General features: G+C 38.0%; 1 protein-coding gene and 1 long non-coding RNA gene across 4 annotated transcripts in view; one reads left to right on the forward strand and one right to left on the reverse strand.

Annotated features, from left to right (window-relative positions):
- The window catches only part of LOC309504560 (ATP-binding cassette sub-family C member 5), a 41,188-nt gene extending 21,116 nt beyond the window's left edge, over window positions 1–20,072 (reverse strand). The window contains exons 1-10 of one of the 3 annotated variants that reach the window (XM_082177712.1): window positions 19,807–20,072; window positions 17,934–18,152; window positions 17,626–17,803; window positions 11,851–12,006; window positions 10,063–10,210; window positions 6,542–6,775; window positions 6,019–6,192; window positions 3,819–3,966; window positions 1,158–1,306; window positions 949–1,056 (exon numbers count right to left, since the gene is read on the reverse strand). In XM_082177712.1, coding sequence (XP_082033838.1) covers window positions 949–1,056; window positions 1,158–1,306; window positions 3,819–3,966; window positions 6,019–6,192; window positions 6,542–6,775; window positions 10,063–10,210; window positions 11,851–12,006; window positions 17,626–17,795 — 1,287 coding nt within the window. In that variant the 5' untranslated portion in view covers window positions 17,796–17,803; window positions 17,934–18,152; window positions 19,807–20,072. Of the gene's footprint in view, window positions 1–948; window positions 1,057–1,157; window positions 1,307–3,818; window positions 3,967–6,018; window positions 6,193–6,541; window positions 6,776–9,361; window positions 9,479–10,062; window positions 10,211–11,850; window positions 12,007–17,625; window positions 17,804–17,933; window positions 18,153–19,806 lie in introns of those variants that run through there. The other 2 variants (XM_082177711.1, XM_082177713.1) reach the window with 2 other exon arrangements.
- Window positions 9,494–23,215, forward strand: part of LOC309504607 — a 227,636-nt gene continuing 213,914 nt past the window's right edge. The window contains exon 1 of the long non-coding RNA XR_014208129.1: window positions 9,494–9,955. This is a non-coding gene — a long non-coding RNA (uncharacterized lncRNA). The remainder of the gene's footprint in view (window positions 9,956–23,215) is intronic.

The raw sequence follows: 23,215 nt of genomic DNA on the forward strand, positions 1-23,215 counted from the left end.
AAGTTATAAATATAGATATCAATTTCAATCTATATCTCCTAATATGTCTTAGTAAGATGATATTTAAATGCTTGGTTTTATGATCAAAGCTCTGTAGTTTTTTAATTGGGTTTTTTAAACTTGAAAACGTAATGCAAAATAATGATGATTGCGAGATAAACAAACCGTTCCTCAAAAGCCTGATCAATCATATTTGATACTCACATTTTAACATGATTAAAAAAAATAATGTTGGATAATCAAGTTGCTCAAATCCAGTGAGTGTTCATCTTGAGCAAATGTATTCTTACATTTGATTTATAAATATCAGTAAAAGACACTTGTATCACAATCTAAAAGTGGACATTTTTAGAATTATACTAAATTACAATTAAAAGCACTTTTACTTGTTAAAAAAGTATGAGCTATCAATCAGGTGACAGAAAGCATGCAACAGATTGTGTACAATGTGGGGGCAGATACGAGCAACCCACACATCACTGATCCATAATTCACACATCACCAGCATAGACATACATGCATATTTGGCACGTCTCCTTTAAGAAGCGAGAGAGTTTGAGTTTTGTTGATGCGTTGTTCCGGCGCAGAAGATGAGAATAAAAATGCGACTGTTTTGGTCTTAAGCAACAATTTTGATAGCTTGAATATCTACAACAACAGGTTTTTCAGCAAAGTTTTGATCATGTTGATAATTTAGAGGCCTTAGACATTTGTGTATAAAATATGATACAGTAGGCTTTATAGGGTTAAATTAAAAAAAATTGTCATTTTGGGCATCCCATTCCCTATTTATTTCATTGTACTGGAGAAGAGCCATCTGGACGTTCTTCAAAATGTATCTTTTGTGTTCCACTGAAAGTAATGCATGTTTGGAAAAACATGAGGCCGAGTAAATAATGGCAGATCAGTCATTTCTGGTTCTTGTGTGGATGTGGATGCGTTTTTGACCTGAAATCGTTTCACAGCCACGGAGCCCTCGGATAAAGCACGCACTGCCAAGGGCGTGACCTTTAGAGCAAAGGTCATGGAGTTGAAAACAGCAACAACGGTGAAGGCCTGTGCGTTGTGACAGAAATGAAAACAGGTCTCTGTGAGTTCAAGTTCGCTGTTGTTTAGGAGTCTCGGATAGAGAGCGAAAAGCAGAAATATGGCTTAACCTGTGCTGCCGTGAGATCATAACCCAGAGCCATGTGAAGAGTGAACGTGCACACGCTGGCTATCACCACCACGACTGGAGCTATGCCCACCGTGAGGCTCTGAACACAGCCGGCCCACTCCAGTATCCTCCTCTCTTCTGATCGGACCTCTGGAGACACAAACAGAGGAGTCGTCAAAGAAGCAAGAGAACAGTTTTATGTCAGGCTTTGAGATTGACAACAGGTATGACTATCAAATTGCCCTGGGCTCTGTTGCATAAACTGCTTAGACTAGTCTCCCTCTCCTTTTGTCCATCTATGGCCACACAATACCTTATTGTGTGACAGGAAAATGTATAATAATAATCAAAAATAAGAATTATACACAATTAATACAAATAACTGGACTAACTTCAGTCCAAAACATTTCCATTTTGCATTTTTCTAATTTGTTTTAATTTATCAACAAAATAACAAATTGAGTGAGAAGACTTAAGGGTCCGATCACACAGAAAGTGTTGTCTTTCATTGTAAACATGCTAGACGGCATCTTTAAAGGTGCAGTAAGCGATATCGAACAGAAACACTGTTGAAAGTGGATCGGACTGAGCACCAAAACACACTTGTAGCCAATCAGCCAATCAACTTATGATGAGGGGGGAGAGATTTGAAGAAATACTTTCTTATTCCTCCTTGTCGTTCGTTCATCATGTTCACTTTATTTTTCGCAAAAGCTTTATTTTGTTTTCGCTTCAGCTATGATAAAGAGACATGCACTCTGTCATTGAAAGGAGGGGTGTGTTTGTTTGGATTGATTTCAAATATCAACAGTGTTCAACAATGATTCCCATAAATCACTTACTGCACCTTTAACCATAGCGCTCGCGTCTCTAGCATGACACAGCATTTTAAAACGCTGCCTTCACGGTAAAAGAAGTTAAACTTTTTAAAAATGCATCTCTAGACCTTGCACTTTTTTCAGTTCCTCTGACCTACATCTCACGTTTTTAACAGCAGAAACGCATTGAACCGGCCTTAAGGGAGTCAGTTCGGTTATATAATGCATCTGTTATTATCTCTTGAAACTGAACTATGTATGAACAGAACCATATTTAGTGAAACCTACTGTGTGAATGTAGCCCTATTGTGTTTCTATCCTACAATGTAGTTTCTAATTTACAGGAGCCAAACGATGTCCAATCCGGCGGCAACACTGAGAAGTGTGACCGTAACGGAAGACAGATCGTAATCATATATGGGATGTTGCAGTAGATGGGAATGGTGAGGCATTGGATGGTGTCCAAGTGCCCCATTTCACCCTCCTTCTGCTGCACTAATATTTGTCTCCCGAATGCCTGGAAGCTGGCACATTCATTCAGTGCCGCTCTCTGGCTCATGGCCAAAGTGTTTTGCTGCTGGTCTAAACAACCAGAAGCACTGGACGTAATATCTGAAAACATTGCTGGATCTCTGTAATTCAGATATAGAAGATGTTAATCTATGCAGATTGTTATATTTTATTCATAAATGCATGCATGCAAAAAAAAAAGTGCAAATTTAAGAGAGAAGGCCATGCATCCTTCATTTCTGCTCAGCTACATAACAGGCAATATCTTATGTGAAAATGGATTACTGAAGCAGTGCGTCCCAGTTTAAAGGTTTAAAAGATCCATTGCCTACATATACAGAGAGTTTTTGAACATTTAGGAAACAACTTAAAATCTCTGAATGCCATTTCTTTTCCATACAACATACTGTACAAGGACAGTACAAGCACACATTTTAGGCACAATATTTTACAGAAAGAGGTTATAAATTAAAAAATGATGAATAAATATACTGTCAAAATGAAGACAATTCATTTTTGGTTTATGTTATGAACTACACCTGCGATTACTTGATTTTTTTTTTTACCTATTCTATGATTCAATGATTCAAACATGTTTAAAGGGTTCCTTAAGTTTTTTTGTAAGAAGTCTCTTCTGCTCACCAAGGCTGCATTTATTTGATCAAAAATACAGTAAAAACATGAATATTGTGAATATTATTGCAATTTTAAATAACTGTTTTCTATTTTCATGTGTTTTAAGATGCAATTTATTCCTTTGATGTAAATCAAAATTTTCAGCATCATTACTCCAGTTTTCAGTGTCACATGATCTTATCATGCTAAATCATACTAATATGCAGATTTGATGCTCAAGAAACATTTCTTATTATAATCAATGTTGAAAACGGTTGAACAGCATTTATTTGAAACATTATAAATGTCTTTACTGTCATTTTTGATACATTTTTGATCAATGCATCCTTGCTGACCCCAAACTTTTAAATGGTAGTATATATCCACGTCACCCAAATCGTTATTATCTAACATTCAACAAAGTCAAAACACTCCAAAGGCATTATGGAATAAAGAGCGTTAAACGCTTTGTAAGTTAATCTTGAAGCTCAGGGACTCTCAGGACATTTCAGTGACTGAGGACCGAGGAAGGACAGAGCCAAGACAGTGGATTAGGAAACTTGAGAATGTTCCTTTGAATGCAAAGACACAGAGATGATCCTTTGATTTCCATGGAGACTATGACATCCAAGCGCTCAGAGAAACAGGAAGTGAGCATATAATGATGGTGACTAAGTCAGTGCTACTGTTTGAGTGGGTGTAGTTGAGCGCTGTCTTACTTTGAATGTTGTGGGAAAACGCCGTCTCCCAGCAGTACATCTTAATGAACTTAATACAACCCAGGATCTCGTTCATCAGTCGGACGCGCTGGTCCGTAACCCCCACACACTTCTTACGGAAATACGCTGTCATGCGGGAGGCCAGCATCTGTGGGAAATAATTATTATGTGAAGAACAACCTGTACAGCCAGTCACAAGGTTACAGTGTGTCCTGACTCAAAGGGAAATCCCCAGAGTAAAACTATTAATGTATGGCATAAAAATTACAGAATGTTCAGATTTTCTGCTCAAATACATTTTGTGACCTTTTAATGTGGCTCAAATGACATCTAAACTGCTTCTGCATGCATGAAACCCTTTTCCCTGGCATGCTCATCATAACATCACCATATTTTATAATGTAATTGAATCTGACTTCATATTTTTACCTCATTTTGATTTCATACTTTTTGACCTCCAGTCTTAAACCTTAAGGCAATTTTTAGCTTGTCTGGATGGTTTACGCAGGGTTATATAGAATGCATATATGATCCATGCAAACTCCGCACAGAAAGGACTCCTCGACCCAGGGACCTTCTTGCTGTGAGGCGACAGTGCCACTGAGCCCCTGTGCCGCCAGACAGATAGATTTGTTTTTATTTTTCAAAATATTATTTTGTAATATTTTAAACACATGCGCAATATGCGTAATGCCAGTTATTAAATGTATGATTCTGACTTGACTATACATTTTTTTAGCCGTGTTTTTGGTACAACAAACAAGTTACCACTGGATGTTCAAAGTGAATTTGATGCAGTATATTTATTTAACAAATTAGAAAGGTATATCGGGGCAGTACCATGAAGACATTTAAAATCTAATAAGAGCATTTGTATATAGGCAGCGGAGAGATCTGAGTGTTGGAGTAATGTGATTTCTCATTTTAGAGCGAGTTAGCATTCGTGCAGCTGCATTCTGAACTCTTCTTAAAATGTAATAGAGCTCTTCGGTAACCCAGCAAAAACGTCATAATACTGCAGTTTTAGTAACATTGCTAATATGCTTTTTTAAACTGAGGTCACTGCTGTCAAACATGAATCCTACGTTTCTGACCCGATTACTGGCTTTTAGATATGGATTATGTGTCATTAGTGATAACAAGTGCCTCTGTCTTATCTTTGTTTAGCTGTAGAAAGTTCTGTGACATCCACACTTTTATGCTCTCTATGCAGTCCAGCAGGGTTGAAAAATAATTGTGGGCATCTAGTGCAAGTGAAAGATAGAGTTGCATGTCATCTGAATACTGGTGAAAAGAAACATTATACTGATTGATTAATTAACTGAGTAATTACACAAAAAAAAAAAAAACATGTGTAGGTTAAATAATAGAGGACCCAAAACTGAGCCTTGACGTCAAGATATGATGTCACGCCTGTAGGTGTAGGTTCCCAGTGCAAGGTAGTACTCCTTGCTGCTTAAGTAGGATCTGAACCAGTCTAAGACAGGACCTGATAGACTCGACCCAGTTCTGTAGTCAGGGGTGTAGAATCTCATGATCAACAGTGTCAAAAGCAGCACTCAGATCTAAAAGAAATAGTCCCAAATAACCAGCAGATCGTTTAAAAGTTAATCAAGACTGTTTCTGTGCTGTGGTTTACCTGGAAGTTTATTGCCGTTGAGCTGTATGGACACTATTTTTCAGTTATTTTACCAATAAATAGAAGAGTAGAGATCAGTACAACTACTGTAGAGCACAGTAACTACAGCAGGGGCCTAACAATTGCAGTTTAAAAAATGTGCACAAAATTCCTTGCTGTAGGGACTGATTAACAATATTCAGGATGTCTGGTAATAAGCAGTTCATAACTGTTTTAAGAAATTTAGTCAGTAATAGGTTGAGAGAGCAGCCAGAGGAATTCATACATGATATCACCTGTTTAAATATATTGAGGCTGACAGCTGATTCAAGCATGCTTAATTTTGATCCTGTTGAAATTTCATTCGGATCGATCGAGGTGTTTACATTAAGTCTTTTCAGTCCGATTGAGCCATCAATCCTATTACAATGATTTTTAATATCAAACTGACCTCTAAAAAAAACCTGTGTCACATGTGAGGAAAGGGAATAAAAATGTTCAGCTGCAGTGTGTGCTAACTTATCCTAAAGGCAGTAAATACATTCAATTAATTACCAAAAGCATTAGATGTGTTTATCTTACCATGGCGGGATAGAAGATGACAAAAATGGCTGATCCCACAAGTGCAGTTGGTCCTAAGAAATAGGTGGTGTATGACAGACCCAGAATTCCAACAAGAGGCCCTCCGGCCAGCAGACAGCCCACTGAGACCGCCTCATACAGACGCTGTCCATCACTGGAGCAAATGTTTACCAGCTGAAAGAGTAACAGTATGAGTCATTCAAAACTAAAACATGCCACGGGCCGCCATGCTATATAGCACTCAGACCTCACAAACACAAACCCAATTCGGATTTAAAGGGCTAAAAGGACACATGAGCCATGAAAAGTGGGCTAAAACTACATAGAGGACCTGAACCCTCCCATGAAGCCTCCCATGAAGCCTCTCAGATTTAATTTTTCCTGTACATTTAAGTAAACAAGGCATGACCTGAGAAGCTGTTCTCTCAATGTTGAAATTCTTAGTGGAGAATCTTGTTTACAAAAGTGCTGTTCCTAATGAATAGTTCAGTATTTATTACGAGAGTATAGACACACAGTTCACCTCTCCCGTGCTGACGTCTTTAGTACTGCGTAGCCGGAGGATCTTCTGGAAGGCGAAAGTGAGTGCGGCTCCCCTGAGGCGTGCGGCCGTGCGGTAGTTGACAGCCCACACTAGAGCCAGAGACCAGGAGCGCGTCAGTTCCATGAGGAAAATCCCCCCGACCAAAGCCAGGCCGTACAGCAGCTTCACCTCTGAGCATTGAGAATACTCGAGCAGGGCTCGGACCAGCAGAGCCTGAGAATAACATGGCAAAACAAGGATGCTGAGGGAGGAGACAGGTGTACAAAGACTTTTCAGAGTTTTTTTTATTTTATTATCTGAACAGAATCAAAATTACATAAGAAGGGTTTCAGAGGTGATCTTTGATGTTTTATGGTATCAGAACAATTCTGTTGGAGTCATGGGATCAAGTACGGCTTAAGGAAAATACAAGAACATTCTGAGGTCTTTTTCTTTTGACTCTGGTCCTAGATTCTGATTGGGCATTTACTTAATCACAATTTTTTTTTTTTTTATTAATAATAATAATAATAATAAAAGAAATAACTAAATTGGAAACATCCTCCAATCACTTTTCAAATTGTTTTTAGGCCTCTGACCAATACAATAACATTTCAAAGTTTGGGGTCAGTAAAAAAAAAAAAAAAAAATTCTATTCAGTAAGGACCCATTACATTCATCAAAAGTAACGTAAATCATGCTTTTCACAAAAATATTAAGCAGCACAACTTTTTTTTTTTACATTGATAATAATAAATGTTTCTTGAGTAGCAAATCATCATATTAGAATGATTTCTGAATGATCATGTGACACTGAAGACTGGAGTAATGATGCTGAAAATTCAGCTTTACCGTCACAGGAATAAATGACATTTTAAAATATATCCAAACAGTTATTATGAATTGTAACAATTTTTCACATTATTACTGTTTTTACAGTATTTTTGATCAAATAAATGTAGCCTTGGTGCACATAATTGACTTCTTTCAAAAATCTTAAAGAACCCAAAATAAGCCAAAAATAATAATATTATTTGAGATATTGACTTAAAGATTTGGGCAGGACTGGTGAGGGAATATTTCATTTCTGACATGAAAAGAGCATTAAAATTTACTGCAAATAAATGAGCGTGCAGCAGAGACAATAGCCGGCCCATGCAACACTAAACAAATCAACACAAGGAAGTGTGCTATTTTGTAACATGTAATCCCTGATAATGCTATTAAGCGAGTGCTGTCAGGGGCATGTGCGGCCTTGTGTGGGGAAATAAAATTAAGAGCTGCTCTCCCAACAGTGTCGCAGTAAGAAACTCCCAGCTACACCAAAATAAATCCCCTCACAGTGAAACTAATAAGATCAAAAATGTGCGTTTTTTTGTTGTTGAGAATTTTTAATCCTAACTCTAAATCACTCTTTGTTGAATAAAGATCTAAGCTCATTTGGCAAGAGAAATAAAGCAGCAGGCAATAACTTGAATAATATGAATAACATGCCCCCTGGACCATGGAATATCCAGGCACACGTCACAATCCTCTAGATTAATACTAGTTTGAAGTAAGAGAAGGTATGAAAGACCTTTGCTTTCCATTATACATTTAATTTTGAGTCAGCATGAGCTGCAAATATAATCTCTCAAATGTATCCCTTGAATATAAAACTGTTGGGAACTGTGTGCAGGTAGGCTGTTTTCTATGTGAAGCAGGCTTCCATTGCCACACTACATTCGTTATTATGCACAGTCAAAGGCACAGTTCATCCATAAACGAACTTCCAGTCATTATTTTCTTACCCACATGTCTTTACAAACATGTATGACTTGATTTCTTCCATGGGACACACACTAAAAGAATCTTTACATTGATTTTTTTTTTTTCATTCAACAAGAATTCATAACGATCGCTGACTGTAACGCTCCCAATAGGAAGTGAGTCACACAAAGATATTACAAAAGAAGACTTGGGATATATCACACAAGTCATAATGACTACTTATATAATGCTTTTTGTCCTTTTGGATCTTGTAGGCCTGTGGACACTATGAAGTTATGGTATGCACAAAGTCTGTCAAGATTCTTAAACACTGTCCATTTGTTTAGCATTTATGGGTGAACTATCCCTGTTAGACACACCAAGCCAGCGGTCAACCATCAGGCAATGTCAGGCCGTTTTTGAATGTTGGTCGGGTCGTCTGTGAAAGAGAGAACTCTGACTGGGTGTTCAGCTTAGCGAACAAGTCAAAAGTGATAAAAGCGAAAGTAATAAAAGCGAGCAAAGATGTCAAAACGTTCGAATGCAAGAATATTTTCATAATAGCATGGGCCGACTGGAATAAAGAAAGTGATCAGTGTGATTGATATTCACAATGGTAAGCGGGCACTGCTTTGTTTACGGTTTGTTTATCTGCAGTACTAGTTTCGGTTTCTCTTTTTGAAAGACAGTCGCCTTTAGTCTTTTTGGTGTGTTCAAGCGCAGCTTTTTGGCCGAGATGCAGCCGACAACACAGTCAGCTTTCGTCACCACTAGTTCTTTGACGTTGGCTTGGTGTGACACTTGGTTAGGGGCTGGATAGGGGAACAGGTCAAAGGTCACCAATCCTGGGGCTGGTGACATAAACTGTGAAGACTTAGTCATCAATTAACTTATTAGTCATCAATTTTCATCAACAGTTCATCTTAACTCAGTTACAGATAAAACTTAGATTGGCCTAATTTGATACTGGAAAGTAAGACTGAATGCCCCTTGACTAAATGCTAGTGGGTCATGCAAGAACTTTAGGGGTTAGTTCTCCCAAAAATGAAAATTCCATCAGTAATTACTCACCCTCATGTTGTTCCAACCCCGTAAGACTTTCGTTCACCTTCGGAACTCAAATTAAGATATTTTTGATGAAATCTGAGAGCTGGCTCACTGCTTCATAGGCTGCTAGGTAATCGATACCTGCCATCCCAGAAAAGTTAGTAAAGACATCGTTAATATAGTCCAAGTGACTACAGTGGCTCAACCTTAAGTTTATTAAGCGACGAGAATACTTTTTGTGCGCAAAACCCCCCAAAAATAACAACTTTATTCAACTATTCATTTTCTTCTGTGTGGGCCTCAGAGTGAGTTTACGCAGTGTAATAGCGCAGCACTTCTGGGTTGTACGTCAGAATGTAGGCTCACTGTTGGCCAGCATCACATGCATCACATGCAGCGTCGGCCAATAGTGAGCCTACGTGCTGACGTACAACATTCTCATGTATTCTCAGATTTCATCAAAAATATCTTAAGTTATGTTCCGAAGATGAACGAAAGTCTTACGGGGTTGGAACAACATGAGGGTGAGTAATTACTGACAGATTTTTTATTTTTGGGTGAACTAACCCTTAAGAAACTGTTTTAACATAATGGCTATGTTTATGCAGTCGGCCCCAGGTCATACGAGTTCTTAAGACACAGTCTTAGCATAATGGCAGTGTTTATGCAACTGGCCCCAGCGGGTCAGTTTTGTCAGAAGGAAAAAGAGGAAAACTAGAACTCACAGATCCAACAAATCCAGCCACCATGGTGATAAGCAGGGAGAAGATGGCCACCAGCATACGGGTCTGACAGAACCTCCAGAAAACCCGGGACAGAGACGGCCCGTCCTTCCCCTGCCGCTTGAGCTCCTCGTGCCACAGCCACTCCAGTCTGAATGATGCATTAAATCATGCAAAGACATTGTTTAAACTACACGGCAAGTGAGTGGACTGTTTAATGAAACTTAAACAGAATAAGTTTTGTCTTGTCTTGACTTAATCAGAATGTCATAACTGGATTTTGCGTTGAAAGCGACAGACTTCTCTCTGGTGACGTATGCAGGACTTCTCCAATCATTTAGTCGCTTAACACCCACAATTAAAATCCAATCAACAACCAACGCATAGAACCAAATACACGGCCAACATTTCTGTTACACAAGTCACAATACAGAAGAAAAGATAAAGAAAACTTCCATTTTATCGCGACTTTAAACTGTTAGACAAAATCGGAATTAAACGTCCAATATTAAAGCTGGAGTCCGTAACTTTTTTTGTGTTAAAAAATTATAAAAATTATAAAATGAGTGAGTACATCATGAATCCATATTCCAAACAGTGTTTCTGTCTTATCCTGAATCACTACGGTCCACCTATAATAAGTGTTTATATCCAGACTATTTAAGACTGGTTCGGGTCGCCACCACCAAATATTGTAATGTTGATATATTGAAACACTCAAGCAAAGCCTCTTTTAAAACTTTGAAATTCCCCTACAGAATAAACAATCAATCTGAACTGAAGGACCAAAGTTTGAGCTTTCAGTTCCCGTGCCATAGACCTACAGCTGCCTTTCAAGGACTGATATAAAAATTCCACTCACAACTTTTATCTCTCACAAGGATAAAACACTTGGTGAATTGTATCTTCTTCTTCTTTTTCTTTTTTTACATTTTCAACAGCCTTGCAGGCCCCCGACCCCTTCTGTTTTGAAGATAACACTTTATGTTCCACACCCCAGAAAAAAATATCCACTGCACACCTCACACAAACCTGTACACATGCCATAAACACGTCCCAGCTATCTAAGAATGCAGTAACGGGAGAAACAGCCCCTGAGGTCAAACAATGAAAACTGACACCGTTTGTTACAGAGTTGCTGAGGCATAGCTGTCAAGCCATTTGGATGGCAAATACATGAGCCTGTATTTAACATACGATCATTGATCGCAACAAAGACGGCAGAGCCTATGCTATCAAAGCCTGATCCAATTCATCCATCAAAATTGGATTAATCTCTGATCTGTGAAGCGAAAAGGCAATTACAGATTATAGGTGCTTTTCCATGTTCCCATGTCCTCGAGAAACCCTTTGAGCCCATCTGATTCTCGCCAATGAGCCAGCTTAGTCGAAAGGGACACACATGTTAATGACATAACCGTTCTGCAGGAAAGGTGCAGACTAACTCTCTCTCTCTGATGTCTAATCCTTACTATGAATAACACCCACCTGCCATAACTCTCTGGGCTGTGTGAGCGTAGGAGGTGTGAGCATCCATCATTCCTCACCCTGACTTGAGTGATTCCCACACCCAACCTCTTGTTATCAAGGCGTCACCTGTGTGAGACCTTGGCACAGGAGGTGTTTTCTAATAGTTCTGTTTGTTCACGTTTCAGCATTGGGAAACAAGCGCGAGAGATGCCTAACTTGGGCTCTAGGGTCCTTGCATTCAGACAAACACAACCTGACAGTAAATGAACCTCGCTGAAACTTGAAAATGGATCAGACAGTTTCCACCACGCAGCACCTCACCTTTGACAGTTTGTTTCCGAGGCCTCGTGGCAAGACAGGCCCCACACATCTTCCATTTTGATACAGGACGCTTTGTGGGCGCTCCATGCTAGAGGGGACAGCCATTGCAGGGTCATGAAGGAGAAAAATCCTGCATTGTCCACAGGGTGCTGATGTCTGGGGGTGAAAAAGAACAGTTTTGCTCGTATCAGTCATCTAGGCGCTATGTGCTATGTCTGAGAACGGTGTGACCTTGAACGCGAGAGGAAGACTGAGAAAATCTTTACTCGATGTGGCCAAATAGAAGATGAATCACACGCTTGTGTTTGAACAGCAGTTTGCACGTCCCTCTCAGAACTCTTAGGGAGCAGTGAAAAAGTTCAGTGGCTCTTTATCAGTCAGCATGTAAAAAATTGAGCCGTCTGTGAGAAAAGGATAAGAGCATTCTTATCAAGACCTCATTGATTGTAACTTGAGTTCAAATGTCAACATAGCAAACATATTCCGGTTTCACAACTCACACAAAAGCATTACAGTGTGTAGCCTATGTTTATTTTGACTCCATAATAACAGGTTACAGTTTTCACACTTTCCACGTAGGTGCAGGTAGTTTGTCACACTGAATTTAGCAGAAAACATGTTGAAAATAGGCCTACACTATAAACGTATTTGGTCCCACTTTATATTAGGTGTCTTTAACTTAAAATATTTTTTATGTACAATGAACTTACTGTGTTTGTGTTGTATTTCAAAATACTGTTGCTGCTTTTGAGGTGGGATATGGGTAAGGTTAGGGAAAGGTTTGGTGGTTTGGGTAGGTTTAATTCTGTCATTAAATACACAGTCATGTCGTTCCAAACCCACAAGACTTGCGTTCATCTTCGGAACACAAATTAAGATCTTTTTGATGAAATCTAAGAGCTTTCTGTCCCGCCATTGACAGCTACACAACTTTGACGCTTCAAAAAGTTCATAAAGAGATCATAAAACAAATCCATATAAATTGAGCGGTTTAGTCCAAAGTCCAAATCACTTTATATGATGAACATATTGTATTCAGGCTTTAATCACATATAAACATTCATCAACTTACACATCAGTTGTGGTAAACAGAAGCTCAAGCATGTTTGTTTGACCTGCGAGAACCAATGAGGTTCATTCTGGTGTTCCGCATCACATTTGAGCTTCAGCAAGAACCAATGAGGTTCATTCTCTTGTTACGCATCACGTTAGAGCTTCAGCAAGAACCAATGAGGTTCATTCTCGTGTTACGAGGCACGCTTGAGCTTCTGCAAGAACCAATGAGGTTCATTTTCGTGTTATGCATCATGTTTGAGCTTCAGCAAGAACCAATGAGGTTCATTCTCGTGTTACGCAGCACGTTTGAGCTTCAGAAAGAACCAATGAGGTTCATTCTCGTGTTGCACAGCACGTTTGAGTATCAAGCAAGTTCATTTGAGCTTTTGTATATATATGTTAACTGATCAATGTTTATGTGAATAAAAGAGCACAAGTTGAATTTGCTCAGCGAGTTACTCTGGCATCGAGTAATGATGCTCATTAAATATGCCCTTGTATCCGAGCTGCCCCAATCACATCGGGTTATCTGATCTAGGCGGGCCAGAGGCGAGCTAAACAGATGATGACAGCGCTGTGACATCCAAGTCATTAGTAAACATTGAAAGATGGCTATGGATGAACACTAGTTGTTTGAAAAGGCTTTGGCCGCTACAATGAATGAGTTAGACTTGGCTTTTTATCTAAAAGAGGAACAGAAGACGCCGACGCTCGAATCGTTCCTTTGCAAGAAGGGAATTTTTGAGATGGGTCTGTCTGCGGACTGCAAGAGAGGGGAGTAACAGGAAGTGGGCGTAACTTGAAGTGGGCGTAACTTGAAGTTGTCCAAATCACATAGAACCACACGATATGTCAAACTCAAAATGAGATGTTGTCGGCAAGATGCCAGCTCGTATAGAGACATTTAGTAATGTCGTAAGTTTAACATTTAAACCACATTATTAGATTACCCTTTGACTTTATGAATACACATAAATGACAGCTTGGAAATATATTAAAGGTTTTAATTAAATATTATTTCAAAAAAAAAATTCAGCACATGTAGTCAGAGGTACAGAAAAATAATAATAATTCAGCAAATAAGGAAATTGTTTTATTTATTTTAATCATGTTTGTTAAAAGTATGTTGAATGATGTTAGTTCATTTGTGCAACCATGTATTTGCTATAATGATGAAAATATTTGAAAACCAGTTAAAATCAAGTAGCCTAATGATGCAATCCTTAGTTTAAATCTTAACTTTTGAGTGTATGCAGAATTAAATGGATGTAAAATGATCATGTCACATGTGATATTTTATTTCATGTGACAGAAAAAAAAAAGACAGTAACACCAGTGACACACAATGAATTACCAATGACATACATAAGACCAAAGATCATTATTCTTCAATAATAATAATAATAATATAATCATAAAGTTTTATTTTTATTTATTTTTATTTTTATTTGTTTTAGCACAATTCACACCCAGCGGTAATTCAGGAAAAAAATATCCGAATGCTCCACGTGAAACTTCGGTCTTCCGATCTTTTACCATCGTGTCAATTCTCAACTGATTTTGATTAATATGCGGGAGGGAGCGAGAGAGAGCCATACAGTTTGAAGACGCGCGCGCGCGCGACCGGGGATTTCTCTCTCTCTGCTCGTTCCTATCGTATGCACAGCAGTCATCTACATTCTACATCATTTACCGATCAAATAAGGCAAGACAAAAAATCGCTTGTGAGAGAGACGCGTGAGTGACAGAGAGACGGAGGGAGAGCAAGGAAAGGAAATGCAGCTGAATGAATACGCTACGTGTTTTAAATAGCGAGCGTACTTTTTATTTATTTTTTATAACGAAACGCAATATGTTGCGGCCGGTGTTGATTCTGTGGCGCACCGCACTATGTGTGGGAAACAGTTTGTTCTGTTCATGTTAAACTCGTGCAAGAGCGATTCAAAAGCATTCATAAGTGTCTGTTTGCTCTTATCGCTCTCGCGGTAGGCTACTTTGATATCATACACCGACCGGTCTGTGCAGCGCAGCTTTAAGTCGAAAAAAACAGTGAGCAACTTGAAGTGGACGTAACTTGAAATGACGTAACTTGAAGGGGCGTAACTTGAAGTGGGCGTAACTTGAAATGACGTAATTTGAAGGGGCGTAACTTGAAGTCTTGCAGGATGCAGACAGATTCTATTGGAATTTTTGCTGTTTTGCCGACCGGAATACGGTAAGAGTCTAATCTACCAGTTAGCTCCGCTGGTAGCTAAGAAATAACTTGTTGTGATTGGTCATAGTGTTATCCAATTGTGTGCAGTGAGATTTTCAAATGCATGCTTGGTGCCGCCCCCTCGAGCTGGCCGATTTTCATTAGTTCATTAATCTTTCAGATTTAGGTCTGGATTTCCAGGCTATAAATGCAATCTGTTCATCATATAAAGCGATCAAATCTCTTCAGAAAATGAGAACTAAGCCACTTAATACATATGGATTAGTTTTACAATCTCTTTATGAACTTTTTGAAGCGTCAAAGTGTCAGTTGCATAGCTGTCAATGGAGGGACAGAAAGCTCTCAGATTTCATTAAAAAGATCTTCATTTGTGTTTTGAAGATGGACTAATGTCTTATGGGTTTGGAACAGCATGAGGGTGAGTAATTACTGACAGAATTTTACTTTTTGGGTCAACTAAAGCCGCATTTCCACCGCAGGAACTTTCCCCAGGAACATTGGGCTGGTACTCGATGTGTTTACACCGCAGGAACCAGGGTCTAAATGAAGTTCCGGGTAAATATTTCCCCCTCCGATAGTCCCTGCTCATGAGGTAGTACTTTTTCAAAGTTCAGGAACTTTCAGGGGTGGGACTTGTGCGCTGCACAAGCTGATTGGTTGTGTTCACGCCGCATTTTGGTTGGATGACTCCACGCAGCATTTATTTATTTTTAACCTCCCTTTTTAAAAAATCTATTGCGGTTCGTGTCGTGGCTTCATGCAGTAAGAGTTGTCTGTCTGCAAATATGGAATTTAATTAAAAAAAACTGGTGGACTGGCGACGTGTTTCAGGCTTTATTAAGGGTATTTGTGGAAGAGGAAACTTTCTGCGCGTTCGTCCCAGCCATCTCACGGTCAATGTCCGCAATAGCTGATAACATACAAATTGTATCTAACGTTAGCATTACGAGCTTACTGAACACGCTTTATCAGTGCTCGTCTCTTTTCTGCCACAGCTTTTATTATTAAGTCATTATGTTTAACTTACACATTGTCATCTATTGCAAAAGGCACTCCAAACCATGTTACAAATTTACTATAACAGGATTGAAATAGCGCTTTCAGGTTAGTAACACACAACTATTTACAAGACTGTCACTATTTATGATTGATAGACGGTGTTCAGGCTTTTTTTTAAGCGTATTTGCGAAAGAGGAAATTTTTTGCGCGTTCGTCCCAGGCATCTCACAATAACTGATAACATACGTTGTCTAATTTTATACGCATACGAGCTTTCTGAACACGCTTTAGTATCAGTGCTCGTCTATTTTGTTTTGTTAATTACCTCGTTAGTAAACCAATACATAACTGCAGCACAGTTTGAATCTCCTCCATACTTATTATAAATGTGCCGCTCAAAACTGATTACTGTCCGTCGCAGACTGGGAGGAGCAGTTGCGTGCAGTTTACCTTCCCGGTACTTTAGACCGCGGTGTAAACGCAGAAAGCAACCGGTCTGGGGCAAAAAAAGTTCCTGGGACAAATTGTTCCGGGTAATTTCGGTGGAAACGCGGCTTAAGAGGTAGAGGAAGGGTCGACATTGTAATTATAGATGTAATTGCAGAAATAAATTACAGATGTAATTGCATGATGCAGGTAGAATAGAAGTACAGTGTAAAAACACATATGCACACAATAAGTGCATTGTATTAAATGGTTCATTTAAATGTTAGTACAGAGTAGTTAAAGACACTTAATATAAAGTGGGTCCACTTATTTTAACAACACAAGCTTTTACAATACAGGCTTTTTATGAAGCAACATGAAATACTGGAGTGAACTACTGGAGTGAACTACTATATTTAAAAAAAAAACAATTCTGTCAGTTTTAATGCAGGTTAAACATGTAGTGACATGCACACAAACCTTTTCTATTCAATTAAAGTGACTGATTCATATGATAAAAGCAGCCCCATTTACTTCAAAAATGTTACATAAAAAGCTATACAGATTTATACAGCCAGTCTATAAAATAAAAAAAACATTACTGTCCCCAATTAAAACATGTTGAATGACTCCCCAAAAACATGTTTGTATAGTCACTTTTCATGTAAAGGTGGGAGCACTTCCATGTTCATTTATCCATCACATCCTACAGAGTGAAGCTTCCACATTTTAAATAAGTTATCTGTGTGTGGATGCAGCATATGAGAGTCTAACTGCTGGAAACAATGTGTCAAAGTAAATGAATACCTTGCCCTGCAGTGTGGCACGCTGCACTCCAGCAAGAACTATTTAAAACATCATTCGATAATTCATCTATAATTATTATGCATGTTTATGATATACATGTATATGTTTATGATCTCAAATGAATTGAGAGACTGCACGGAATATTTAGATATGTAGATATGATCGAAAATAAGATTTCATTTTATTTAATCTTAATGTCGGAGCCCATTTGTTAACTGCCCACATATTTATTTATAATTATGGTTAAAACAACAATAACCAGGAGAACTTACTTGTGTGTGATCCGGAAGGGCTTCAGTATCTGTAAGCTATGCCGATATCTGCCTCGTCTTTTTATTTCAGTGCCCAATTCCACATCATCATCAGGGTCTGGAAGAGTCTGGGGAGGGGACAGTGTCAAACCCTCCACCTGTCCTACGGCCTCCAAGGCATCTGGGAACATACCTACCTCTAGCAAACACAAATAGAAAAAACTGCTAAATACTTTCAGACACTATGGATTAGCTCCCATCCATGCTCATGACTAGCAGGAGAGGGGATGTCTAAATCTGTTGACTAATATCAGTTTGGTGACGCGTACCTTTCTCTAACGTTGTGGCCTTGGCTACAAATCTAAAGTGCTTATCTATTTAAAGACGCCTGTGAGAGGCCCCAAGGGCTCGTGTTTATGAGACGGAGGATATTCGAGCTTGCCGCATGCGTGTTGACCCTGTCACTGATCCATCAGGGGCATAAGACACGATAAGGTAAATCCAGCAACACTGTGACTCTGTGTCTGCTTGGTGTACGTCACCAGCGGCTGCCAGATAGTGAAAGATAACCACATAGTTTGATTATTTACACTCCATACAAGAAAGAGTAAAAAAAAAAATCACCAATGCGATAGTAGACTATGAATGTAAACAACGATAATAGGGACGTTTTGCAATGTTAAAGGGATAGTTCACACAGAAATGAGCAACCAAACCTGTATGGTTTTATTTCTAAATTGTAAAGAATTGATCTTGCTATTAGAATGAACGGAGACTGAAGCTTTCAAGGTTTATAAAGCACAGCAAAACCATAAAAGTAGCACATAAAGTCTACATGTTCTGTGCGCTATATTAGTATAAGTATAAGTATTCAGAAACCATATGATCGTTTTGTTGTGAGGAACAAATTGAAATTTAAGTCATTGTTCACTGAAAATCCACTCCTTTTATGAGAGCATTATAAGCTTTTAAGAGCATTTATGAGAGAACAAGCAATCTTTTGAGAATAAATCAATTAATCGGTTTATTCAGTTAGTCTATCATGTCTGTTGTCCTATTTTAAAATGTGTGAAGCATACTTTCCAAAGAAACGCTGTTTTATAGTGGCTTTGTATTTATCATAATAACTATAAAAAATAGGGATGCATGATATATATTGGCCACCATATTGGTATCGGCCGATATTTTCATTTTTAATGTTATCATTTTCGGCCCAATAAGACAATTTGGCTGATAAATTAAAGCCAATAAATACTGGATTATTTCCTTCAGCTGAGACACTTCAGATGCGCACTGTTCGACATGATGGTTTCAATTGCTTGAAATATGATTGGAATCACCACAAAAAAAGGAAAATACATGTTAAGTATTGTTAAGTACATGTTAAGTGTGTAACATGTGCAGCGCAAGTCTGTCATATAGGCTACATGAAATTATAATTAGAACATCATTATAATTGTGTGCTTGGGACATGGCTTTTAAGGGTGAGACTTTTATTTCTGTATTGGATTTACATTTATCGGCCAATATATCGGTTGTCGGCTTTCAAATATAAAGAAATATTGGTATCGGACAAAATGTTCATATCGGTGCATCCTAACAAATGTACTATTGACACGATTTTAAGAGAGTTGACACTTTTAACACAAATCAAAAATAATTGTTATGTTCCACAGAAGACACCCTATTTCAGTAGGCATACAAACAATCAGCTGAGTAGGACAAAAATATCTAAACAATTTTGGGGCCTAAATAAGGTTCTATTCCCAATTTCAAACTATTATAAATATTTATCCATATGCACACACTTGGAGCCGAAAACAGATTTGAAAAAAGAGCCAGTCCTCTACTAACCACCATTGTGGCCAGGATTGTACTTTAGTAATTAGAAATAAGGTTTAATAAGAAATCAAGTTTATGATCATCATTTCAATCATTGATCTGAGCATCACACCTGTTCCCTCTAGCCTATTTCTGTCTGTTCCCGTTCTGGGAATCTAGAACTGTGTGTTCTCTGCCGTCATTGGGACACTTTATCGATTATTAGAACTACCTTTACCTCTAATAAACATTGCACATCATTAAATGATGAACACGAGCATTGACTGTCCACTAGTTCAAGTGTTTTCTAGAGCAGAATCAACACAAAACTGTCTCTGCAAGTTTATAAAAACTTTTGGAGTGTGGAAAAAGGTCACTTACATCTCAAACAGAAAACACGTCGGGATTTTCACCCTCTTTCCTTTCAGCTTCAGGATGTTCCCACAGGTTATAAATGATTTATTTAGTAAGTCAACGCTCTCTGGGTCCCTTGCTGCACATGACACATCTTCTTCTCGGAAAATAACACACCCAGCATGAACACTGATCCGGTGAAAAAGTTTCACCGCGTTAAAAAGGTTTTTTTTTAAGGTGTGGTGGAGAGAGGGAGAGAGAGGGAGAGAGAGAGAGAGAGAGAGAGAGAGAAAGAGCGCTCAACCCTGAGCGGCGTTTTGAAACGTGCCACTTTGCCCAGCTGACGGAATTCCCTAAATGCATCCTACGTCACGCCTGAGCAGCCAATCGCGAATTTGCTTTGTCGTCGCTACGGTAACCAGACACGAAGGAGAAGGAAAGGGCACGTGGTGATCTTTTCAACAGGCAGATTACCAGACTATTTATGGCCCGTCCGGTCACTTGAAGAGCATCGCTACATATGGAATAACAGCAGAAGTCGGAGAACAAACACATTTTAATGGTAGCCTATGCTTCTGAATTAAAGTGTTTGTCTGTGGCAAGCCGTTTTGACTTTTAATCTTTCGCAGAATATGAATGTGTAGGCTAATATCAACAATAACATTTTCACTAAATGCACATTTTTAATAGGAATTAGATTTCTAGGCCTACCACTTTTTGATATCAACAATGATGTCATCACTTATGATATCAATAATTAAATTTCAACAGGTAACGTTAAACACTATAAATCTTGATATCTGTAATTGTAGTCACCATAGGCTACAATTCAAATGCAATTGTTGATATCAAGAATTGATTTCTTACTAGTTAACATTTCAGAAATACAATTCTTACTAGTAAAAATCATCATGGTTAGGCTACTGCAAATGCCTTTTCAATAATTTGATTAGTGCAATATTAATTTCTGATATCATGAATGTTATTCTTATAAGGAAGCCATTTTAGATATCTGAAATTAAATATTCTAAATATTAAATATCCTCATTATTGATATCAGAAATACATTTTCAGATATCAGTAATGACTAATGTAACATGTTGAAATACATTTACAGATTTCAAGAAGTAACATTTCAACCAGTGATCATTGAATTCTTGATATAAGGCATTTATATTTTTACGAGTAACCACGTAATTAATGATATCACAAATTATTATTTTTACTGGTAAGAATTTCTGATACAGTATGTGAAATTGGAATTTTTACCAGTAAGAAATCAATGATGTCAACAAATAAATTTGAATGGCAGTCTATGGTGACATTTAACTAGTGGAACTACAAGTGAAAATAAACATAAAATGTATATTTAATTCTTGATATCAAGAATTCATATTTCTGCAAGTGATGATGTCATTGTTGATATCAAGGACTAATTAGAACAACTAATTTCTTATATAAAAAAATACCATTGTTTCCAGTAGAAATATAATTCCTGATTTTAACTAGTGAAAATGAATTGTTGATACAAGAATTCAAATCGTGGGAATGAAAAAAAAGTCAAAACGGCTTTACAGAGTCCACGGTTTGATGAAATGTTCATGTTCATGTCCTCGTTCATGTGAATTTGTGTTCCTGAGAATGTTATGTAATGATAAGACTTTAAGACTTTGTACAGACTTTCACTATTCCAACATAAAAACAAATACACACAGCATCTTTCCATCTCAATTAGATTACATTGTAAGGCTTTATTTAATGAAAATGTCAAATTACTTTTTCTACAGGTCACTAATGCAAAGGTCATGACCTTGTGCTGTGTTGACATGCAGGTGATTGTCAATCGACAGCAAGTTGTTGTGATTTTTATGTAACTGCTCCACACTGAAAAAAGAAAAAGAAAAGGTCAACAAGTTATGACAACATATATTTTTGCATTGCTCGTCAAAATAAGTTAAGCAACTTTCAACATTTTACTAAGATTCAACACATTTTTTTAAGTCAGTTAAATGTAACATAAGTTGAAATGACTTAAATATCCAAGTTAATTGTACCAAAAAATAAAAAAAGAAGTTTTTTTACAGTGCATGCAGTCCACACTGAAATAGACAATAAACACACTGGAGTTGTTGACCAATAAGCATGAACTTTTAATATAACACTAAGATTTTAGGTTATAAAAGGGACAGACTAATTTTAGGTGCCGTTACTGCTTACCAAGTTTTGTACTGTTTTAATCACCTTTGGCTGTTTAATGCAAAAAGTACAAACGTTCCATGTTCTTTCGATCAATATATGAGGTCATAATAAGACAATTATAAACGAATTTGGGGGAAATGTGTGTTAAACTGCAGTGTGCTAAATTAATCTCAGGTACATATGAAGTCAAACATGTCAGTATTATAAAATTTTGTGCCTGCTGTGACTAAACAGCAATTCTACATGGGGAATCATAGAGTTTCTGCAGAGCTGTGCTGTAGTGACCTCTGTTGGTATTTTACACACTATTTACATTAGAATTGCCTAAAGCAGTGCACTTTTCGATCCCAGTCCTGCGTGGGCACCCACAGCACTGCACATAATGTATTTCTCTCTTTTAACACGCTTGATTCAGATCAACTTGGTAGCAGAGAGCTCCATCAACTCAACGGGATGAATGTCCTGAACAAGTCCTTTGCATGTTTTGGTTCAAGAATGGCATTTATTGCATTTTTTTCCCCCAGGGTGAATAGATGACTATTCGGGACAGTGCCTGAAAATCCTGGATGGGTGGCAAGTAACATAAGTTGACAGTGCCACATTAATTATAACGATAACAATACATATATGGTCCTACAAATCTTTCCAAAAGTAAAAGAATAGCTGAGTCAGACCACAACTATAGTAATTATAATGGCACAGAGAAATGATATTCCTGGAATCACTATTCTCCAAGTGTGTTTGGCTTCGATGCGGCGCTGCACAGACCGATCGATGATATCAAAGACCGTTTAGGCTACACCTCGTGTTAAGATGTGTTTTGGTCGGTCGGATCACAAGTAGACGAGGGAGAGACATTCCTGTTTACACCTGGTGTTTTAATCCATCTCTTTTGTCCACTTTCAACCACTTCTGTCCTGATTTCTACAAGGAGAGGGTCTATGGGCAGGTAAATGTATGTGTTTTTTCAGATCTTTTGATCTAATGGACGAAATAAGCTTTGTTTCTGCTTTGACAGACGCAAGACGGCGCCAAATGCTGTGAGTGCTTGTTAGAAATAAGGAATAGTGTTTGGTACGTTTTTCGTCATCAAATCACACTTGGGTCTTCAGCCGACACAATTTAATGGGATAGTTCACCCTCAACACATTCTAGGTGTATATGACATTCTTCTTTCAGACGGATACAATCAGAGTTATATTAAAAAATGTCCTGGCTCTTCCAAGCTTTATAATGG

Source organism: Leuciscus leuciscus, assembly GCF_965113295.1.
Source record: "Leuciscus leuciscus genome assembly, chromosome: 8".
Taxonomy (NCBI): domain Eukaryota; kingdom Metazoa; phylum Chordata; class Actinopteri; order Cypriniformes; family Leuciscidae; genus Leuciscus; species Leuciscus leuciscus.